At 44.2% G+C, this 22,230-nt stretch overlaps 1 protein-coding gene across 1 annotated transcript in view; it reads right to left on the reverse strand.

Moving 5' to 3' along the window:
* Positions 1-335: 335 nt before the first annotated feature.
* The window catches only part of MYO19 (myosin XIX), a 39,446-nt gene continuing 17,551 nt past the window's right edge, over positions 336-22,230 (reverse strand). Inside the window, exons 10-24 of the mRNA XM_070945170.1 lie at positions 21,891-21,981; positions 20,958-21,129; positions 19,795-19,868; positions 19,323-19,444; positions 19,080-19,193; positions 18,183-18,359; positions 17,080-17,238; positions 15,589-15,696; positions 14,138-14,208; positions 13,220-13,332; positions 7,947-8,119; positions 6,398-6,527; positions 5,092-5,177; positions 2,273-2,581; positions 336-487 (exon numbers count right to left, since the gene is read on the reverse strand). Coding sequence (XP_070801271.1) covers positions 365-487; positions 2,273-2,581; positions 5,092-5,177; positions 6,398-6,527; positions 7,947-8,119; positions 13,220-13,332; positions 14,138-14,208; positions 15,589-15,696; positions 17,080-17,238; positions 18,183-18,359; positions 19,080-19,193; positions 19,323-19,444; positions 19,795-19,868; positions 20,958-21,129; positions 21,891-21,981 — 2,022 coding nt within the window. The 3' untranslated portion in view covers positions 336-364. The remainder of the gene's footprint in view (positions 488-2,272; positions 2,582-5,091; positions 5,178-6,397; positions 6,528-7,946; positions 8,120-13,219; positions 13,333-14,137; positions 14,209-15,588; positions 15,697-17,079; positions 17,239-18,182; positions 18,360-19,079; positions 19,194-19,322; positions 19,445-19,794; positions 19,869-20,957; positions 21,130-21,890; positions 21,982-22,230) is intronic.

Below are 22,230 nucleotides of genomic sequence, written 5' to 3' on the forward strand. Positions count from 1 at the left end.
AAGGATCAGATGACGAAGGAGATGGGATCCTTTCACAGAACTAGGTTACCAGATGCTATCAGGCCAAATAAGGCATTGGAAGTAGCTCTGTTTCTGCTATATGCATACAACCATCCCAAATGGGGCCGCTTTAAGATGGGTGGACTTCAACTCCCAGAATTCCCCAGCCAGCTAATGCTGGCTGGGGAATTCAGGGAATTGAAGTCCACCCATCTTAAAGGGGCCAAGGTTGAGAAACACTGATTTAGACAATCTCTGTATGCGGAAGAAGTGCTTAAGTTAAGTTCTCTGGTCCTCCAGGAAGCATCCTAAGAGCAGCAATAAATACAGGACAGATCAATGGCCCAGGAGGACCCTTTCAGAGTTAAGGTATTGCACATTTATCAAGGAGAATCTGGTTGAACCCGGTCACTCTGCAGCTGTGGCTGTATGGCCTGGTGTTGGCATAAAGCAGCGGAGACCTCCTGCAGTGGAACTTGATGGAGCCCTGAGGATAAAAAAAAGCTGCTAGATGACTAAGGCATTATATAAATTAAAAAGATACGATAATTGCAAGTTAGAGGGTTATTTACAGTGAAGACAAACTGGGGCACAATTTACATATGTAAAGCAATGCCCAGTGATACAGCAAGTGTGCAATCAATTTTTTTATATTGAGATATTTATTGGTTAATTTGATTTGCCACCCATCTTGACCTGGGTCTACTCCAGGTGAGTCACAACCATAAAACGAAAAAAAAAAGAATGTAAACATAACAATAGCAAAGGAATAAAACAATGAACATGAAATTTAAAAAGATGGACGGAGGGGGATTGGGAAGCATAGGAGGGAGATGGGGTCAGTTAATTAGTTCAGTAGCCACCATATATATTACTATGGACTACATATTCCATAAGATTAAAAAAGCTACCGGTAGTCCCCAAATTCACTTAGCGACTGTTTGAAGTCATAGCATTGAAAAAGGTGACCCAAATACGGTGGCTTGGCAACCGGCATGTATTTACAATGGTTGCAGCATCTCTAGGTCATGTGATCACCATGTGCGACCTTCCAGCCGGCTTCCGAAAAGCAAAGCCAATGGGGGAAGCTGAATTCGCTTAACAACTGCATGATTCACTTAACAACCGTGGCAAAAAAGGCCATAAACTTGGGGGCAACTCAAGAACGGTTTTGCTTAGCGATGGAAATGCTGGTCCCAATTGTCATAAATCAAGGACTACCTCAACTTACAACAGTTAAAGTTACAGCACCAAAAGAAAACAGTGACTTATGACCATTTTTCACACTCTTATGACCATTGCAGCATCCCTGTGATCATGTGATTTACCCTCAGATGCCTGACAATGGACTCATATTTATGACGGTTGCAGTGTCCTGGAGTCATGTGATCCAGGGGTGGGTTCTACTTACTTTTACTACTGGTTCACAATGGGAGCTCGTGCATGTGCAGAAGCTTCTGTGCATGCGCAGATCGTCCATTATGACGTCCGGGCGGAGCCTCCCGCCATTTTTACTACTGGTTCGCAAGAACCGGACAGAACCGGGAGCAACCCACCACTGATGTGATCCCCTTTTGCGACCTCCTGACAAAGTCAGTGGGGAAACCAGATTCGCTGAACAGCCATGTTACTAATTTAACAACTGCAGTGATTCATTTAACAACCGTGGCAAGAAAAGTCATAAAACGGGGCAAAACTCACTTAACAAATTTCTCACTTAGCAAACACAAATTTTGGGTTCAATTGTGGTTATAAGTTGAGGACTACCTCTACTATGCTAGGGACGGCTAACATAGGAGTTATTTTAAATTCACTGGGTCTCCATGTATTTAAATATATATATATATATATGATTGCGCTTCAGTGTTTGGTTGAAAATGATTTAAGCGTGGCTATTTTCCAGGGATGTGAGCAGAGATGAAATCCAGCAGGTTCTGACAGGTTCTGGAGAACCGGAAGCGGAAATTTTGAGCAGTTTGGAGAACTGGCAAATACCACCTCTGGCTGGCCCCAGAGTGGGATGGGAATGGAGATTTTGCAATATCCTTTCCCCAGGAGTGGGGAGGGAATGGGGATTTTGCACTATCCTTCCCCTGGAGTGGGGTGGGAATGGAGATTTTGCAAATCCTTCCCCTGCCATGCCCACCAAGCCACACCCACCAAGCCACGCCCACAGAACCGGTAGTTAAAAAAAAATGGATTTCACCACTGGATGTAAGTGTGTGAGTGAGCAAAAGTCAAGCGTGGAAGTGAGTGTAACAATAGTCCTTACCTGTGGCGGAGCTCGGATGGAGTTGACACCTTGTACAGGGAACCTGGTCTCTGCCTTGGTCCCGTTCATCTTCTGTAAGACTTGGAGGCAAGTGAGGAGAGCAAGGTCCCTCTGGAGTCCCTCCAGTGTTGTTGGGGTGTTTGACAGAACAAGACTGAGAGGCCAGACGTGGAGGATGGGCTTCAGAGGCCAGGACCTGTCCAGTTCCAGTTTTCTAGCAGCCTGGCCTGAGGGAGCAGCTGTCCCAAGGACAGAGGGAAGTTCTTCCAAACCATCCAGTTCTTCTGCAGCTATCACTGCCATCTTGGTCTACGGAAGAGGAATAAAAAATACTCCAATTTACCCACCAAGTAATCATTGAGAAAAGAAAAAAGATTTATTTCTCTTCTGGATAAAATTATCTGGAAGCAGTACAACGACACAATTTCAAACATGCAATCATCGGAAAAAAAAAAGAGAGAGATTACAGGTTGTCCTTGACTTACAATCACTCATTTAGTGACTGAAGCTGCAACAGTCCTGAAAAAAATTAATGGCTTACAACCGGTTCTCGCACGTATGACCGTTGCAGTGTCCTTGCGGTCACTAAGTCATAATTTGGGTGCTTGGCAATTGGCAGGTGTGGTTGCGTATCCCAGGTTATGTTACTGCCATTTGCAATCTTCCCAACTGGATTCCGACGAGCAAAGTCAATGTGGAAGCTACCAAGAGGTCGTAAATCATGATCATATGTCACACTTAATGACCGTAGCAGAAAAGATTGTAAAATTGGGTTGCGGTCATATGATGCCTCATTTAATGACTGCATCGCTTAACAATGAATTTTCCAGTCCCAGTTATGGTTGTAAGTTGAAGACCATCTGTAGGGCTTTTCCCATTTTTGTCACTTAAATTTTGCCTTATGTAGGGAGGCAAACACATGGGATTTCTTTAAATTCCCACAAATCTTACTTAGCTACCTAAGTGTCAGTAGGGTGTGTGTGGGGGGGTGGGGAGGCACATGATGAAAGCTGTGTCAACCCATTGTGACATAAACTCCACCCCTTTTGTGTGTTGTGAGGTTGCACACGCATATTTATTTTATTATTTTCTGATAGGATTTATTTGCTGCGTTATCTTGCCTCAAGAGGACTCTGGATGGCTTACAACAATAAAAGTAATAAACGTCAAAAATAAATATTTCTGATACAAATAAAAATACAAGATTACAATTAAAAGATGGGGAGGGAGGGAGCAGGATGCAAGGGGCAGAGGTAGAATCTGTCTAGCACAGGGGTGTCAAATTCGATTTCATTGAGGGTTGCATCAGGATTGTTTTTCACTTTTTTTTTTAATTTGATTTATATGCCGCCCTTCTCCGGAGACTCAGGGCGGCTTACAGTGCGTTAAGCAATAGCCTTCTTACTTTTGTATATTTATACAAAGTCAGCTTATTGCCCCCACAAACTGGGTCCTCAATTTACCTACCTTAGAAAGGATGGAAGGCTGAGTCAACCTTGAGCCTGGCAAGATTCAAACTTACTTTAATTGCAGACAGCTGGTGTTAAATTATAGTGCCTTGTCCGCAGAGCTATCCAGGTTCCTTTGGGGTGGGGGTGGCGTGGCATGGCCAGCTCGACATCACTCGTGTCGGGGGCGCCTGTGGCAGCCTGGGCGGGGCTTGGGGGATCCATCATCTCCAATGGAGGAAGGCGAGACCAGAGGAAGCACCAAACCCTTGTCCTTCAGAGCAGCCTCGCCGTCCCTTTCAGGCCACACAGAGGACCCCTGGAAGGTGATGCAGGCTGTCCAGAGCCCTAGGCAGCGGAGAGCAAGAGCCCAGTCCGGCCCTCAAGCTCCCAGGGCACCGGGACCCCACAGCCCAGCCTAGCCCCACTTCAACGAGGGGATGCCCGGTTGCGCTTATCTCCTCCTCGAGGCTGCTGCTGCTGTTCTCTCTCCTTGGCCAGGTTGCTCATGGTGTGTTTGGGGGGGGGGTAGGGAGAAGAAAGTGTGTGGGTCACAGGGAGGCACACTCCCTCTTCACGCAAGGAGACCCGGCTTTGTAACCAAAGCATCCTCAGTGAGAGGAGACCGCCAGGAGAGGTCAGGCGAAGGAAACAAGGGGATGGTGAAAGAGCAGCAGGGCTGCTGGTGGCCAAGTGCTAAGGCAAGACTTCCCTCAGACTCTCCCTCCCTCTCATAATCTCCTTCCTTCCTTCCTTCCTTCCTTCCTTCCTTCCTTCCTTCCTTCCTCCCTCCCTCCCTCCCTTCCCTTTCTTCTTTACCCTTCCCTCTTCCTTCCCCTTTCCTTTTTTTCCCTTCCTTACTCTCTTCCCATCTTTCCTTCATTTTCTTTCCTCTTTCCCTTTCTCCTTTTCTGTCCCTTCTTGGATGCTCAAATGCAAAAGGAGGCCACCGGCCACGATGGCCTCCTGCGCTGTTTCCAGGGTGGCCCCGCGGACCAAATCTAAGCACCCAGTGAGCCAGATCGGGCCCACGGGCATTGAGTTTGACATCCCTGATCTAGCACCTACAGCATCATTATTCCTCTGTTATATCTGAAAGCAATTCTTTATAATCCCGTTTGAATCATCTTGAGGAAACCCTCCAATTTTGTCAATGCCTCTACCCAATCTGTTTTTGAGTCTTCGCCGACATCTTTTAATGCATTTGCAGTCATAAGGACTAGAAACCCTTAAAAAGCACTTTAAAAAAAAAAACCTTGCTTAGGTCTTGGCCCAGAACTGCAGCATGTACCTCGTTTTGTTTCCAGTTTTCAAAAAAAAAAAAGAAAACATTTGGATGATTTTGTTCCTTGTTAAACTTGTTTCTCTTACCTTCCATTTCTTCCAGGTCTGTTTTATAATCCTAACCGCTTTACGTAACCTCTGGAAATGTTTCCTAGCTAGCCACTGGCGAACAGCTACCAAAAAGAGAGAGGAAAAAAAATGCATTAAGAAATATGCTAGAGGAGTGTTTCTCAACCTTGGTAAATTTAAGATTAAGATTTAAGACTAGGAGTTGAAGCAGGGGTGAAATGCTCCTGGTTCAGACCGGATAGCCCAATCCAGTAGTGATGGCAGTGGGTGGTTCAGAGAACCGGTAGCAAAAATCCCTGCCCCCCACCCCCATGCCCAGGTGAGCTGCACGATCACCAGAGGCTTTTTTTTTAACTTTTAAAAGCATTTTTTCTACAACCTCTTCAGCCGAAGAGGTTGCTTAAAAATGCTTTTAAAAGAAAACAAAAGCCTCTGACGATCAGGCAACTCAAATGGGATCGTCACAGCCTTTTAAAAGCATTTTTTTTATCAACTCTTTAGCCGAAAAAATGCTTTTAAAAGTAAAAAAAAAAAAAGTTGGCCACGCCCACTTAGTCACATTATCCCCTACCAAGCCACGCCCACAGAACCGATAGTAACAAATTTTACATTTCACCACCGAGTTGAAGTGCATACAACTTGCAAGTTTGCCAGGGTTGAAAAACACTCTGTTAGTGGGACACAAATAGCAACTCTCTTATACTAGGACAAATGGCTCTTCTGACTTTCTTGGAACTTGGGAAAATAACAGAATAAGAGAGTTGGAAAGGATCTTTTTTTTTTTTTTAAATTTGATTTATATGCCGCCCTTCTCCGGAGACTCAGGGCGGCTTACAATGTGCTCAGCAATAGCCTTCATCCTTTTGTATATTTTATACAAAGTCAGTTTATTGCCCCCACAAACTGGGTCCTCAATTTACCTACCTTAGAAAGGATGGAAGGCTGAGTCAACCTTGAGCCTTGGCGAGATTCGAACCTGCAGTAATTGCAGGCAGCTGGTCTTAATAACCAGCTTAATAACAGGGTGCCTTAGACCACTGTACTACCAAGGCACTGTACTATCTTGGAGGCCTTCTAGTCCAACTCTCTGCTCAAGCAGGAAACCCTACACCATTTCAGGCAAATAGCTCTCCAATCTCTTCTTAAAAACCTCCAGTGTTTTTAAGACTTTCCAGAGGGAGGAAGGAGGCGTTTCCCTAATTCGGTCCCTTTAAATTGAAATGTCCGGGATTGAACCTGCAAAGCAGAAGTTTCACTCTGAGCTATGTCTCTCTTCTCAAAGGACATGTAGAAACTCTTCCAGATCTCTCTCGGTCCCCCTCACCTGACTGGATGATGGTTGCAGACCACCTCTGCCTGGCAACTTTCTTCCTCTGAAACCTTCTCCAACAGCACTGGATGCAGAACGCTTTCTCCGATAAGATAGAAGCCCTTTGGAATTCGAGAAGCTCCAACTATGAAAACAAATGTAAAAAATATTTTCTTGTTGGACCTCGGTGTAGCCAAAACAGATTCCTACCCACATACTCTCTTATTTCCCCCCAGAGTCAGAACTACATGGTCAGGGCTAAACCTCATCTCCTCTTTTCTGGTTTACAAAACAATTATGCAGTGGTGAAATCTGAACCGGTTTACTATTACTGTGGTGCATGATTTTTTTTTTACTTTTAAAAGCATTTTTTTACAACCTATTCGGCTGAATAGGCTGTAAAAAAATGCTTTTAAAAGTAAAAAAAAAGGCTCTGATGATCAGGCAGCTCAGCTGGGATCATCAGAGCATTTTTTTTTAACCTTTTAAAAGCATTTTCTTTACAACCTATTCGGCCGAATAGGTTGTAAAAAAAATGCTTTTAAAAAAATATTTTTAAAATGCTTTTTAAAAATGCTTTTAAAAAAAATAAAGGCTCTGATGATCAGGCAGCTCAGCTGGGATCGAGTTTTTACCTTTTAAAAGCATTTTTTAAAAGAAGCGGCAAGCGGATGACCGGGCGATTGGATGGGCATGGGCCGGGGGGAGGGATTTTTGCTTCTGGTTTTCCGAACCACCTGCCACCATAGCTACCGGATTGGCTGAACCGGGAGAATTTCACCCCTCAATTATGCCAATCGAAATGATTTTGTCTTTCCCCACATCCAAGATAGGTGGAGAGAAAGGAGAACGGGAAGGCCTGAATCTAAGTCACTAAAGTGCCTTGCCTCCACCTCCCAGGCTTGTTTTTCATATGTCTTCATGAGGGCTAGAAACCTTTGAAGTTACAAAACTTCTTCCGGGTGCACTTCAAGGTTTTGGTTACCATCTTTAGAGCACTCCATGGCTTAGGATCTGGTTACCTACGGACTGCCTACTACCACCAATAGCCTCCCACCAGCCGGTACGCTCTCATAGAGAGGGGCTCCTCCAGGTGCCGTCAGTCAAACAATGTTGACTGGTGGCCCCCAGGGGGAGAGCCTTCTCTGTGGGGGCACCTACTATCTGGAATGAGCTCCTCCCGGAGATATGGAGGATCCCGGACCTGCGCACCTTCCGCCGCGCGCTCAAGACCTTTTTATTCCACCAGGCGGGCCTGGCCTAATCTTTTCCCTTTTTCTTTTTTAATATGAAAATTTTAATCTGTTTTTAAATGATTGGGGTGTTTTAAATTTGTCTGGGCCAAATTATTTAATTCGGTTTTATTTTGTTTTTAAATTTTGTATTTATGTATTTTATCGCTTGGCTGTTCACCACCCTGAGTCTTTCGGGAGTAGGGCGGTATATAAATCAAAGAAAGATAAAGATAAAGAAAGATAAACTCCTATCTTGGCAAAATTCACCCTGATTCCAGCCCCGGACAACATTTTGTTTTCCTTTCCAAAACTCGCTGCATAATTCCTACCGTGGAGTTGGTCAAAAATACTTTGGTCATGCCACAAAACATGGGTAGGTTGGGTGATTTTGTTTCTCCAGGTGTGACGGAAGAATTAATGGGTTTCACTTCCCGAAGGATATCTTGGACCTTAGACTGCAAAGTGTCACATTCTTCTTCTATAGGAGGAGTTACTGATTTGCCTGTTAAGAGAAATTAAAAAAACACAGTAAAATGTTTTAAAGTATTAGCAGTCACTGTGGGCCAAACTACATGGGTTTGAACCTAACAGGTTCTTAGTAAAATGGGACTGACTAAAATGTCTTGGAAATGGCAAAGCAGGTGTTGCTGTGGGATCTAAATAGGCACAATCTTTCCCCTCCTGCATGGAATGGGTGCAGCGTTTATGGATTCTGTCTTCTTTATTGAATCTACAGGTAGTCCTTGACTTATGACTGACTGCTTAGCCACTGCTTGAAGTTACAATGGAAGAAGGGAGTTATTTATTTATTTATTTATTTATTTATTTATTTATTAATCATATTTCTATGCCGCCCACTCTCCGAGGACTCTGGGCGGCTTACAACAATCGAGAGTATACTAAATAGCATATTGCCCCCAACAATCTGGGTCCTCATTTTACCCACCTCGGAAGGATGGAAGGCTGAGTCAACCTTGAGCCGGTGAGATTTGATCTGCTGATCTGCTGAACTAGTAGTCAGCTGAAGTAGCTGCAGTTACTACACTCTAACCACTGTGCCACCTCGGCTCTTATGACCCAGATTTGAAGTTAAGAGTGGCCATTCCCCCAGTCTGCTATCACGTAACCACATTTTGGCCATTGGGGAACCAGTCTGCATTGACTGTCGTTTGCAACATCCTGCGGTTATGTGACCATAATGTTTTTTTCCAGAAACTATTGTTTACTTTCAGTTTCGGGGGGGGGGGGGGGAGAAAAAAAAGCCACACAGCAAACAATGGCTTCACTTAGAGACTGTGGTGTTCGCTTTACGACTGCAACTTTCTGTAAGGACCCGACTCAACTAGTTCCTCAGGAAAGTCAGACTCTTGAATCCGTTCGGGTGAATCAAAAGAACATTTACTGGGAGAAAAGTGATTGCAGGAAAGCGAGGCTGAATCTGAAAAAGCCCACGCGAAGCACACAGCATTCTTTCGTTTCCCCAAGCCCAAACCCTCTGACCAGTCCACCAGCAGCCAACGTGATGCCATAAAGTTGTTATGGAAACTCTGAGGCGCTAGGTAGGTAACATGTCACCCTCAAAGCATGATAGCCATGAAGTCAGGCTGGAACCAGCCGAGAGAGAATCCGTTCCATCTCCGAAGACAGTCCCCTTCTAATTCTCAAGCAGTTACAGTCACAGCAAAAGCAATAAAGCACTTAGGCCTACCGTATTTTTCAGAGTATAAGACGCACCTTTTTCCCCCCTAAAAGGAGGTGAAAATTTGGGTGCGTCTTATACACCGAATGTAGCCCTGTCCACCCACTGGCCCCCACCCTTTGGCCTCTGCCTCCCAGCAGTTTACCTCCCTGCAGCAAGCAGCAAGAAGAAAAAGCTCCTTTCAGCTTCAGAACAGCCTAATTAGCACAAGTTGATTGCCTCCCAACTCTCAGCTGTTTTGCTCTAGGCTGTTTTGCTAGGGCCTCTGCTGCTTGCTGCAAGGAGGTAAATTGCTGGGAGCAGATTTTTTTTTCAGGCGCTAATCAAGCTATGCTGAAAACGAAAATGAAGGTAAAGCAGGCTGTTTGCTGCAACGAGGCAAAATTGCTGGGAGGCAGAGGCAGATTTCTTTTTCTTCTTTTCCTCACCAAAAAGGTAGGTGCGTCTTATAGTTCGGAGCATCTTATATTCTGAAAAATACAGTATAGACCACTTCACAGTGCTTGTACAGCCCTCTCTAAGCAGTTTACAGAGTCAGCCTCTTGCCCCCCACAACCTGGGTCCTCATTTGACCCACCTCAGAAGGATGGAAGGCTGAGTCAACCTTGAGCCTGGTGGGATTCGATCTGCCAAATTGCAGGCAGCTGGCAGGCAGCAGAAGTAGCCTGCAGTACTGCGCTCTAACCACTGCACCACCGTGGCTCGCGAAAATGCCAGTGAGCCTTCTCTCCCCCCCCCCCCCACCTTCCAACAGAATGGCAGGACATGATGGGGGAGCTGACACATTCACTTTATGACACACACACACACAAAAGGTCATAAAAACAAATGTGGACACGGGACGATCTGCTTAACAACCATCGTGACTTACGAGAGTAATTACGGACTCAATTACACTAGTAAATCAAGGAGTAACTGTACACAACAGTCCCGTGAGATGATGTACTTGCCCCAGCTGCTGCCCATTTGAACAGTTTGAAAGCATACAAATGCAAGTAGATAAATAGGTACCACTTTAGTGGGAAGATAATAGTGTTCGCCTTGGCGTATAGTCATGCTGGTCACATGACCACGGAAGTCTCTTCGGACTACACTTGCTCCCTTGGCTAAGAAACGGAGATGAGCAGCCCGTTTCCGAACCCGAGTCGGACACAACTAGACAGGTGAATTCTTTACCTTTACCAACCCATGTAGTTTGGCCCCACGGCAGGGGGAGTCCTAATCTAAGCTTACCTCTACTAGCCAGCCTTGTTCTGCTAAAGCAAGGAGAGAAGGGTGAAGTGTGTTGCTTGGAGAGAGAGAAGCAAGTTTTGGGAAGAGTGGAAGAGGAATCCAAGGAGAACTAGGAAAACCAAAAGGGCAGTTGGAAAGAAAGCGGGCAACTCATTTGATTAGCTGACAAAATAATAATCAAAAACTAAACCAAACACCAATAATTATTCCCGGATTAGTATGCAGGTAGTCCTCGAGTTACGATCACAATTGAGCCCAAAGTTTATGTTGCTAAGGGAAACATTGGTTAAGTGAGTTTGCCCCACTTTTTTTTTTTTTTTTAATTTGATTTATATGCCGCCCTTCTCCGGAGACTCAGGGCGGCTTACAGTGCATTAAGCAATAGCCTTCATACTTTTGTATATTTATACAAAGTCAGCTTATTGCCCCCACAAACTGGGTCCTCAATTTACCTACCTTAGAAAGGATGGAAGGATGGAGGCTTGAGCCTGGCGAGATTCGATCTTACTTTAATTGCAGACAGCTGGTGTTAAATTACAGTGCTTCTGTCTGTTGAGCTATCCAGGCTTCCTTTCGTACTTTACGACTTCATTTCATTTATTAAATTAGCAACATGGTTGTTAAGTGAATCTGGATTCCCCATCGATTTTGCTGGTCAGAAGGTCACAAAAGGGGATCCCATGACCCAGGGGACACTGCAACCGTCATAAATATGAACCCCTTGCCAAGCGCCTGAATTTTGATTGTGTGACCGTGGGGATGCTGCAAAGGCCGTAAGTGCGAAAAATGGTCATAACTCACTTTTTTTTCAGTGTAACCTTGTAACTTTGAACGGTCGCTAAACGAACCGTTGTAAGTCGAGGACTACCTGTATTTAGGTGCTTATTTTTCTAAAAACAGTGACAAATAAGATGGACTTCCCTACCAGAAAGGAGCACTGAGTTATTTGTAAGTGTGATTCTTCAAGTGATCATCTGGGATTTCATGTATATTTGGCTAAAACTTTCCAGAGCAGGGGTCTCCAACCTTGGCAACTTTAAGCCTGGTGGACTTCAATTCCCAGAATTCCCCAGCCAGCTTTGCAGCCTGCCTGGGCTCCATTTTTGGCCACAACGGCCTCCTGCAGCCCTCTGCCAGTGAAAATGGAGTCCTGGTAGAGGCCATGTGCTCCGTTTTCGCTGGCTGAGGGCTGCAGGAGGCCGTCACGGTCGAAAACAAAGCCTCGACGAGTGATGTCAAGCTGGCCACACCCACCCTGGCCATGCCCGACCACCACCATCCTGGCCCCCTGAGATCAAACCCAACCCTGATGATGCGGCCCTCAATGAAATCGAATTTGACACCCCTGGCCCAGTCACTCTCTCTCTCAGTTTTAGGAATGAGCAATGGCAAATCCCTTCTGAAAAACTTTGTCAAGAAAGCTGCACATAAATGACTTCTCACAACTATTGCTTGTGACAGATGTTTAAGAGGAATGTTCTGCAAAATGTAACTCAACTTAACCCTTACAGCTCAATTCCTCATGCACTATGACTTCTGAAATCTGCAAATTCACAAATTTCAGAAAAAAATCAGAAAATCCAAAAGCAAAGGGAGGAATATGAAGAATAGAGAAAATGAACAAAACATTTAAAAAATGGAAGAGAAGCTTAAAGACATTGAATGCCCCAAGCTGATAAAGTAATTTAATCTTAGAGATAGTTGTGAAGAAGAAAAAAAAATAATGAAACTTTGACTTTGGTTTTGTTGATTAAAAAGATTTGGTGTTATAGTAAAGGTAGGTAAAGGTTCCCCTCGCACATATGTGCTAGTCGTTCCTGACTCTAGGAGGCGGTGCTCATCTCAGTTTCAAAGCCGAAGAGCCAGCGCTGTCCGAAGACATCTCCGTGGTCATGTGGCTGGCATGACTAAACGCCAAAGGCGCATGGAACGCTGTTACCTTCCCACCAAAGGTGGTCCCTATTTTTTCTACTTGCATTTTTTAAGTGCTTTCAAACTGCTAGGTTGGCAGAAGCTGGGACAAGTAACGGGAGCTCACCCCATTACGCGACACTAGGGATTCGAACGGATGCAGTGGCTCACTGGCTAAGACGCTGAGCTTGTTGATTGAAAGGTTGGCAGTTCAGCGGTTTGAATCCCTAGTGCCACATAACGGAGTGAGTTCCCGTTACTTGTCCCAGCTTCTGCCAACCTAGCAGTTCAAAAGCACGTAAAAAATGCAAGTAGAAAAATAGGGACTACCTTTGGTAACAGCGTTCCATGCGCCTTTGGCATTTAGTCATGCCGGCCACATGACCATGGAGACGTCTTCGGACAGTGCTGGCTCTTCAGCTTTGAAATGGAGATGAGCACCGCCCCCTAGAGTCGGGAATGACTAGCACATATGTGCGCGGGGAACTTTTACCTTTACCTTAATTATATATTAATGTGTAAAAGCAAAAAGTTGATGTTGGAGTGTGTTTGTCTTATACTGTGCTCAGAAGAGTTGGAAGTCAATCCCCCTTTTCTTTCTTTTTTCTCTTTCCCCTTGTATCTCACACCCCCTTTCCCCCTTAATTTCCTATTTTTTCTTCTCTTTTTTGTATTTTATATAATAAAATAAAACCTTAATAAACATGAAAAAAAATAACCTTAGATAGTCAATGCTATTACCACTTAGAGTAAGCTTACCATTCTCTGCATCAGGGGAAAAGTTATTTCCTTGACTGGATGTTGCGCTCAGATTCCGTTTCTTTAATTTCTTCAGCAGCCCATAACGTTCTAAAAAGCTTCCGAAGGAAATCCTGCCAGGAAGCAGTAGGGGGGGAAAAATGATCTGATGCATAATCCAATTCTGTCTACTTCTGTACAAACAGCTCTCAGTTTATCACCATAATTGAGCCTGGAATTAGGGTAATAAGTCATGCCAATTATTAATAGCAATAGCAATAACACTTATATGCCGCTTCATAGTGCTTTTACAGCCCTCTCTAAGTGGTTTACAGAGTCAGCATCTTGCCCCCAACAATCTGGGTCCTCATTTTACCCACCTCGGAAGGATGGAAGGCTGAGTCAATCTTGAGCTGGTCAGGATCGAACTCCTGACAGTGGGCAGAGTTAGCCTACAATACTGCATTCTAACCACTGCGCTACCAGGGCTGGCTTGCTTGCTTGCTTCCTTCCCAAGGAATAGCACTTAGACTTATATACCACTCCAAAGTGTTTTACAGCCCTCTCTAAGCGGTTTTACAGAGTCAGCCTCTCGCCCCCAACAATCTGGCTCCTCATTTTACCCACCTCGGAAGGATGGAAGGCTGAGTCAACCTTGAGGTGGTGAGATTTGAACTGCTGAACTGCAGCTAGCAGTCAGCTGAAGTAGCCTGCAGTACTGCACTCTAACCACTGCGCCACCTAGATATTCTGAGTGTGCTCAGAGAAAGAAATATCTGTGTCTACCTAGGATCGAGCTCACAGCCTCCTGATTGTGAGGCGAGAGCTCTACCTCTAGGCCACCGCACCACAGGGCAATGAGAGAAAAATGCAGGAAAAAATAAAAAGTCAGGAAAATTATAAATAAGGAAAGAAATGCAACCTCTTGAGTAGCTTTACCTAATCGGAAAGCCAGCTGCACTGATGTTGACGGTTTCTACAATGCCGCACGCCTCCAACTGATGCAGAACCTGGAACAGAAAGAAGCTTTGAAGAGCACACCACCCGAAAAACTGTTTCCACTTCTGGGGACCACACTCCAAGAGGGGTTCAGAGACAGAAGGGCCTGAGAAGGGCAATGAGAATCATAAGCGGTGTAGAAAACTAAATCCTACAAAGGGAAATTGAAAGTCCTGGATATGCTTAATCTTGATAAAAATTGATCTAGAAGTGATGTGATGAATATCTGAAAGAAGCCCAGAAGAAGGTGAGTATTTCTCCATTCTCATTTCAGAGCTTAGAATGGATTTTAATTACCAGGAGGCAGGTTCTAATTGAAGGTTAGAGAAAAAAATCCGAAGAATAAGAGTACTTTGACAGTGGATGTGTTCATTAGGGGCAGGGGTGAAATGCTACTGATTTGGGTTAAAAAAAAAAGCTATCGGTTCCTCTCAACCGGTATTTCTAACAATCAGCTGTGCTGCACAGTTTAGCTTTGCTAGAAAGCAGGAAATCCTGCTTTCTAGCGAAGCTAAATTGCGTGGCACAGCTGATCCCCCCTCCCCGCTGTTCTACTTACCCAAGCCTCCTTTTGGCGCGTACTGCACAGAATGTGTTTGGTGTGCAGCGTACATGCGCGGCCAGCTAACCGGTAGTAAACTGGTTCGGATTTCACCACTGATTAGGGGTGTTTTAATTTGGATTCCTGCTCTAAGAGAGGAGTTAGATTAAATAGTGTATACCCCCTTCAAACTGTATCACTGGAGAGTTAGATAGCTGACATATGCTAAAACAAGAGATTTTGGGGGGGTGGGTAAAAGATAGCAATAGCAATAGCATTTCGACTTATATACCGCCTCATAGTGTTTACAGCATTCTCTGGGAAGTTTACAATGTCAGCATTATTTGTGCCTTGCCCCCGACAATCTGGGTCCTCATTTTACCAACCTTGGAAGGATGGAAGGCTGAATCAAGGACTCCAGAAAGAAATGTTTGATATGGATAGATGAGAATATTTGTCGCTCAGGGAGGAATTATGGGATCCTTGTCGGTCTCTGAGCTTGGTGGTTTTCTTGCAGGTTTCATTACCGAACTAGGTAACATCATCAGTGCTAGCATGCTCTCCCCACTTCAGCTATAATTAAATGAGTGCTGAGGGCTTCCCTTTTTTATAAATTAGTTGGTGCAATCCTACTGCAAATTAGTGGTGGCCCTCTTGAGCTCCATTTTTGCTGGCAGAGACACTATGGGCTGGTCCTTTGCTGTTTCCAGGACGGTCCCGCGGGCCAGGTCTAAGCACCCCACGGGCTGGATCCAGCCCACGGATCTCGAGTTTGACACCCCTGTCCTATAAGATGCCCTTGGGGGTGGAGGGGAAAACATCAATCAATAAAAATTAGTGTACAGGTCACCTCCTCTTTTCTGAAAAGGGCCGCCTTGCAGTCTGCGTTGGGCTTAATGCACCGGATGTATTGCGGGGTGGTGCTGTGCAGGATCTCCATCAGCTGCTCGAGGGAACCCTGCAAGAGAAACAGGAGAAATGGGGCCCTGAGGGTTTTGAAAAGAAAAAAATGATCTGCAGTGAAACGTTGCAGCGTAATGCATTCCTGTTCAAAGTTGCAATTCATTAGCAGGGCTCTTTTCTAAAGCATCCCAAATATATATATTGTCTCCTGCAGGGGTGAAATCTACTTACCTTCCCTACTTGTTCGGAAGTGCGCGTGCGTGTCATGTGCGATTTTGGACCCCCTGCGCATATGCAAAGCCTTCTGCACATGCGCAGAGAGTAAAAAACGACATCCGGGCAGGTGGGTGGAGCCTCCCGCGGCCGCCGCTACCGGTTCTCCAAACCACCTGCCGCCGCTGCTACTGATTCGCCCGAACTGGTCCAAACCGGTAGCATTTCACCCCTGGTCTCCTGGTTTTATATATATTCCTTCCCACTGCAGCCGGCAGTCTGTGCCTGCTAAGCTCATCGGAATCACGCCTCATAAGAAGCCTGGGGGAAGCAGGATGTGAAAGCAAAGCAAAACTGGGAGAAGCAGGACACTATGCGCTCACAGGGAGACCAAGGGACTGACTGGAATAATTTGTGATTTTTCCTGCTGGCTTCCCCTATGTCTTTGCTTAAGGGAAGCCTGCAGATCATGTGACTGTGGAGTGGTGCTGTCATCCCAAGTGACAGCTGGTTGCCAAGTGCCCAAATCCTGATCATGTGACTGCAGGGTCCTGCGATGGTCAGAACTTCAAGGACCACTCAAAAGTAAAGGTAATTCTTGACTTACGACAGTTCGAAGTTACAATGGCGGTGAAAAAAGTAATTTATAACCGTTTTTCACACTTATGACCACTGTAGCATCTCCAGGGTCACGTGATCAAAATTCAGATGCTTACCAAGTGACTTGTATTTATGACAGTTGCCATGTCCTGGGGCCATGTGATCCCCTTTTGTGATCTACTGACAAGCAATGGGGAAGCCAGATTCTCTTAACAGCCATGTTACTAAGTTAAGAACTGCAGCGATTCACTTAACAACTATGGCAAGAAAGGTCATAAAATGGGGCAAAACTCTCACTCAGCAACAGAAATTTTGGGCTCAATTGTGTTCGTAAGTCAAGGGCTACCTGTATTACTTATTCAGTTCTGTTACAATTTCAAATGGTCACTGAACACAAAGTAAGTGAGGACTACCTACACTTTAATGATTTGTCCTCTACTCATACAACATCCCAAAAGACCATCCTACCTCCCTTATCTGTGATCTCCTGTTCTAAGAATCTCACTTCCTCCTCTTCCTCTGGTTTAACAAACACAGGTTTTGGGGCTCACTGTTGTAGGAGGAAAGCACGGGGGAGGGGGGGAATGAGGCACAACCTAAACTGAAATCTGTAAATGGGATGAACCTTAAATTTTGAGACGACTGTGACAAGTGCAGGTTTTGCTTGAGTCTTTGTATCAATCTCATCAGGTTTGGTGTTTGTCTCTTCTACGGGAAATAATTTCTGAAGCAAGGCGTCCTGGGATTGTTGCAGCAATAGGACCAACTCTGGGGGAACGGGATCCTGTATTTTTAAAGAAAAATCAGAAGCAAATTATCAGACTTTATCATCGTGAACCATAAACATACAGAACAAGCCTAACTGCATTTAAGTGTTGCAAGAGAAAGTGCTTCTGATAAAAATTCCAGTCCTTGTTCCATCCCCAATGCATCTTGCAGGGCCTGGTGTTCCAAAGGGCGGGTGCCACCACAGAGCAGGCCACTTCCTAGGTCCTATCAGACGGCACTGCTTAATGGATGGAGTACGGCCACTCCAGGCACAAACCATGAAGTACAGAAAGGTTTATCTCTGTCTAACTTTTTTGTGGGTTTGTAAGTAAAAGCTGTTGTCACACAAAAGCTTCAGAAATAAGACCCAAACCAACAGCCAGAGATATGTTCATTTGTGCACAAAATTTAAAATTTTCTGGGGATGATGACTTCATGTTATTGCTGGAGGAACTGCAGGAGAATTTTTTCCAGCCCCTTAAATAAAATGGTATGAAAAAATATTCATATGAATAAATGTTATCTTCTGCATTCTGTTGGCCACTATGGTCAGTAGATGATGGTTTAAATTGGCATTGTTCCCTGTTACCAAAGATTCAAGCAGCATGTGCAGGGACCTTCTCTGTGGCAGCACCCTTCCCATTTTTACAACTCACTTTTAAAAGGATAACATTTGTTATATCAGAAAATAGTAAGAAATATGAGAGACAGAGGGAGGGAGGGAGGGAGAGAAAAAGAGAGAGAGAGAGATGAACTAAGGTTTACTTTATTAAATAATTGGATGCTTTTCTTTAATTGCCCATCTAGTAAACCTATCAAAAGTTTTCTTTTACTGAAGAATTAAATGGAATTTGATTTTGGCCTCATTTTCAAATGAGACTTACCAAAAAACAACTGAGAGGTCTCTGGTTTCCCTGTCTCTCATTTAAATTAAGAAACACAAGTGATAACCAAACATACCTTATTTTTTTCCACCATACTCTCAATTCGATAGCAGACACTACCAGCGTAATGGGATACGATGAAGTTTGGCTCCTTCCTAAATTTGTCTCGGCTTACGCAGGTGTTCTTGGACAGAGCAATCTCAATCCGACTTTGAAACTGTGCGGCATTGGAGGTCCAGTTAAGACGACAGGCCTGTCAAAGAAAAGAGACACACAGTGGGGGAAAGTTAGATGGGAGGGTGGGAAGAAGGAGGAGGAGGAGGAAAGAGGATCAAAGCCAACCAAATTTAGACATAGATGAGTATTTTGCAGCAGTCCAAAAAGGGGGAAATCCAATACCGTGGTCAAAGTCTATGGAGGTTCTTTGAAGACAGCAAAGTCCACATTCTAGACAGAGAGAACTGCTGGTTTGAAAGAGGGGGTCAAAGAGGCCATCTATGTCCAAATTGAACAGCCCTCTCTCAACAGAGGAGGAGAGATACGACACCACCCATCTCCTGTTTACAACATAATCCTTTTGGCAGTTCCAAGAAGTCTGCATAACCCATTTGCCTCACTCAGGTAACCCTGAGGACACAGATAAACCTCCAGGTGGCCTCAACAACTCTCCAAAAGGATGCAAATGACCAGCTGTCTGTAAGGAGTATAAATACTTCCATTCCCCACCATCCAGCCAGAGCTGAAGAAGCTTCTTGGATGAGAAGCGAAAGATCTTCAAGGAAAAACAAAGAAAGTCCAGTGGCCTCTTGAAAAAGCACCTTTGGGACAATGCTGTGGTCTTTAAATCAGGCATTCCTTTATGCCTTTTACATTCCTTTTTTCCCTTATGTCTCGTATTACATTGGTATTGACTTACTGATTATGATTGAATGGACTTTATTTGAAAGGGAAGAAAGGGAAGCTTTGGACCCACCTCATTAAGCAAGGAGAAGATGCTAACAGGATTCCCCTCAATGGCGTCCAGACAGGTTTGATTATCTTGGTAGTTTACAAAGGACCATTCAAGACCTTCCTCGGCATATTCTTCCTGGAGGAATCAAAATCACAGGAAAATAAAGAGAGGAGGGAGAAGATAATTTTAATTTGTCCAAAGTCCCTGGGACACAACAACTGATACTTGCAGAAGAATCTTTGGAGAAAATTCACTAGCAATTACCTGTTGAGCCTTTAGAAAATGGCCGACAAAATGCTGCTGCAGTTTCTCGTTGGCATAGTTGATGCAGAGCTGTTCCAAGTGGTTTTCCACAAAAGATTCAAAACCGTAAACATCTAGTAGACCTGGAGGTGAAGCAAAGTCAACGGGGAAGCCAGGTTCTCTTAATGACCACGTTTCACTTAACAACTGCGGTGGTTCCCTTGACAACTGTGGCAAAAAAATGTTGTAAAATGGGGGGAAACTCACTTAACAACTGCCTTGCTTAGCAACAGAAATTTTGGGCTCAATTGTGGTGGTAAGTCGAGGATTACCTGTAGCCTCATCCCAAACCATTTAAAGGCAATAATCAGCACCCTGAAAGAAACTGGGTGATTCCCAGACCGCAGAAGCTTTAATGTACAGAAAATTATTTAATGCAGATTCTAACTATTTCTGCCAGCAGTTATGTACCCAAGATGGCCCCAAATATTACCTATGAAGTTGTTCCACACGGAATTTGAGGCACAGATGCTTTCGTTGATCACAGACACCAGCCAGTCAAAGATCCTGCAAGAAAGATGAAAAACTGTATCACTCTAATCAGCCAGAAGCAGATATGCTTTTACATAGCAACAAAAAAGCTGGATATACAAATACTGAGTAAGAAATAGAATAACAGAGTTGGAAGGGACCTTGGAGGTCTTCTAGTCCAAACTCCTGCCCAGGCAGGAAACCCTACACCACTTCAGACAAATGGTTATCCAACATCTTCTTAAAAATTTCCAGCGTTGGAGCATTCACAACTTCTGCAGGCAAGTTGTTCCACTGATTAATTGTTCTAACTGTCAGGAAATTTCTCCTTAGTTCTAAGTTGCTTCTCTCCTTGATTAGTTTCCACCCATTGCTTCTTGTTCTACCCTCAGGTGCTTTGAAGAATAGTTTGACTCTCTCTTCTTTGGGGCAGCCCCTGAGATATTGGAAGACTGCTATCATGTCTCCCCTAGTCCTTCTTTTCATTAAATTAGGCATGCCCAGTTCCTGCAACCGTTCTTCATATGTTTTAGCCTCCAGTCCCCTAATCATCTTTGTTGCTTTTCTCTGCACTCTTTCTAGAGTCTCCACATCTTTTTTACTTTGTGTCGACCAAAACTGGATGCAGTATTCCAAGTGTGGCCTTACCAAGGCATTATAAAGTGGTATTAACACTTCGCGTGATCTTGATTCTATCCCTCTGTTTATGCAGCCCAGAACTGTGTTGGCTTTTTTGGCAGCTGCTGCACACTACTGGCTCAGTTGTAGGCGGGTGTCATAAACAGGACTGAAGGCCCAATCCAAAGCTAATAATCAGTCATGAAGATTATGCTTTTCCTTCCAGGTTAGCTTACCCTCTGGGGGGCCTCATTGAGAAAATGAGATATTAAGGAATAGAATAGCGAGAGATGCACAAACTGAGATCTATCAGCTAAAATCAGAAAGATACACGGCATCTTAAAATGTGATACGAGGAAGGAAAACATAGATTTTTAAGGACATCTGATGAACATTTGATGCTTTTATGAAGTATCTAAGGCAGTGTTTTTCAACTTGACAACTTGAAAATGTATGGACTTCAGTTCTCAGAATTCCCCAGGCAGCCATGCTGGTATAAGGACTTACCTGGCATAAATCACCTTGGCCAGGCAGTCCCTCCTTGTTTCACACTCTGCCTTGAGGCAAGGCTTCCTGAACACCTGCCGTTGTCTCCCAGCGGTTATCGTCCGGATCCTGAGTGTGTCCAACAACTGCTCCCCAGGCACTCTTAAAAGCCGGGAAGCAGTCTCTGCAAAGCCTTGTTTTAAAAGAATCATTAAAAAAAAAAATCAGCCACTATTTTCTTAAAATAGCCTGGCTAAATTTCTGCTCTACAGTATAAAGCTTAGGAGAATATATTGGCTTGATCTAGGGGTGGTTCAGAAATATGAAATGGGAAAACGACTATCCATCCTGAAATGTTCTAAGTCAGCCACTATACTCACACACATACACACAATTTATACAGATACAAAGATCTGTTGGATAGCCAACTGGGTTCCTACATTATACAGTTAGTCCTCAACTTATGACCACAACTGAGCCCAAAATTTATGTTGTTAAGTGAGAAATTTGTTAAGTGAGTTTGCTCCATTTTACGACTTTTCTCGCCACAGTTGTTAAGTGAATCAAAGCAGTTCTTAAATTAGTAACACGGTTGTTAAGTGAATCTGGTTTCCCCATTGGCTTGGCTTGTCAGAAGGACTCTGGGATGCTGCAACCGTCATAAATCTGAGTCAGTTGTCAAGCATCCAAATGTAAATCACATGACCATAGGGATGCTGCAACGGTCATAAGTGTGAAAAATGGTCATAAGTCACTTTTTTCAGTGCCATTAACTTTGAATGGTCACAAAATGAACTGTTGTAAGTCAAGGACTACCTGTATTATGACGTACTTTGCTGAATAAGATCCAAATGGCTGGTTTTACACCATCTTCAGCCATGATTTAAACCATGATTCGGCAAAACTGAAACCAGATTGTTTTGAGATTGGAGGACTGGCTCTTGGGCAGCTCACCTTTGGCCAGGTCTTCCAACTCACAGAGTTGTGCTTCATCTTCTGACTCGCAGAACTGAATATTGCCCAAATGGAGAAGACCAGCTAGTATCTGTAACAAAGCGAGATTGCAAACTAATTGGTTTCTCTGTATTCTGTATGGGTGATGTTTTTGGGATGAACAAGGATCCATACTCAGAAACTGAGTTTACTGGAAAATGACCAGCAGAAGATTTGAAAAGAAACCCAAAGAACACAGACAAAAATGGCATGAAGCCAGGCTGTTGAAATTCAGGATATGCTAAATCACCCTCAGAGATCAATACCAGGGGTGAAATCCAGCAGGTTCTGGAGAAGCGGT

The sequence above is a fragment of the Pituophis catenifer genome, unplaced genomic scaffold (genome assembly GCF_029215685.1).
Source record: "Pituophis catenifer annectens isolate HBS135680 unplaced genomic scaffold, rPitCat1.0.hap2 SCAF_1, whole genome shotgun sequence".
NCBI lineage: Eukaryota > Metazoa > Chordata > Lepidosauria > Squamata > Colubridae > Pituophis > Pituophis catenifer.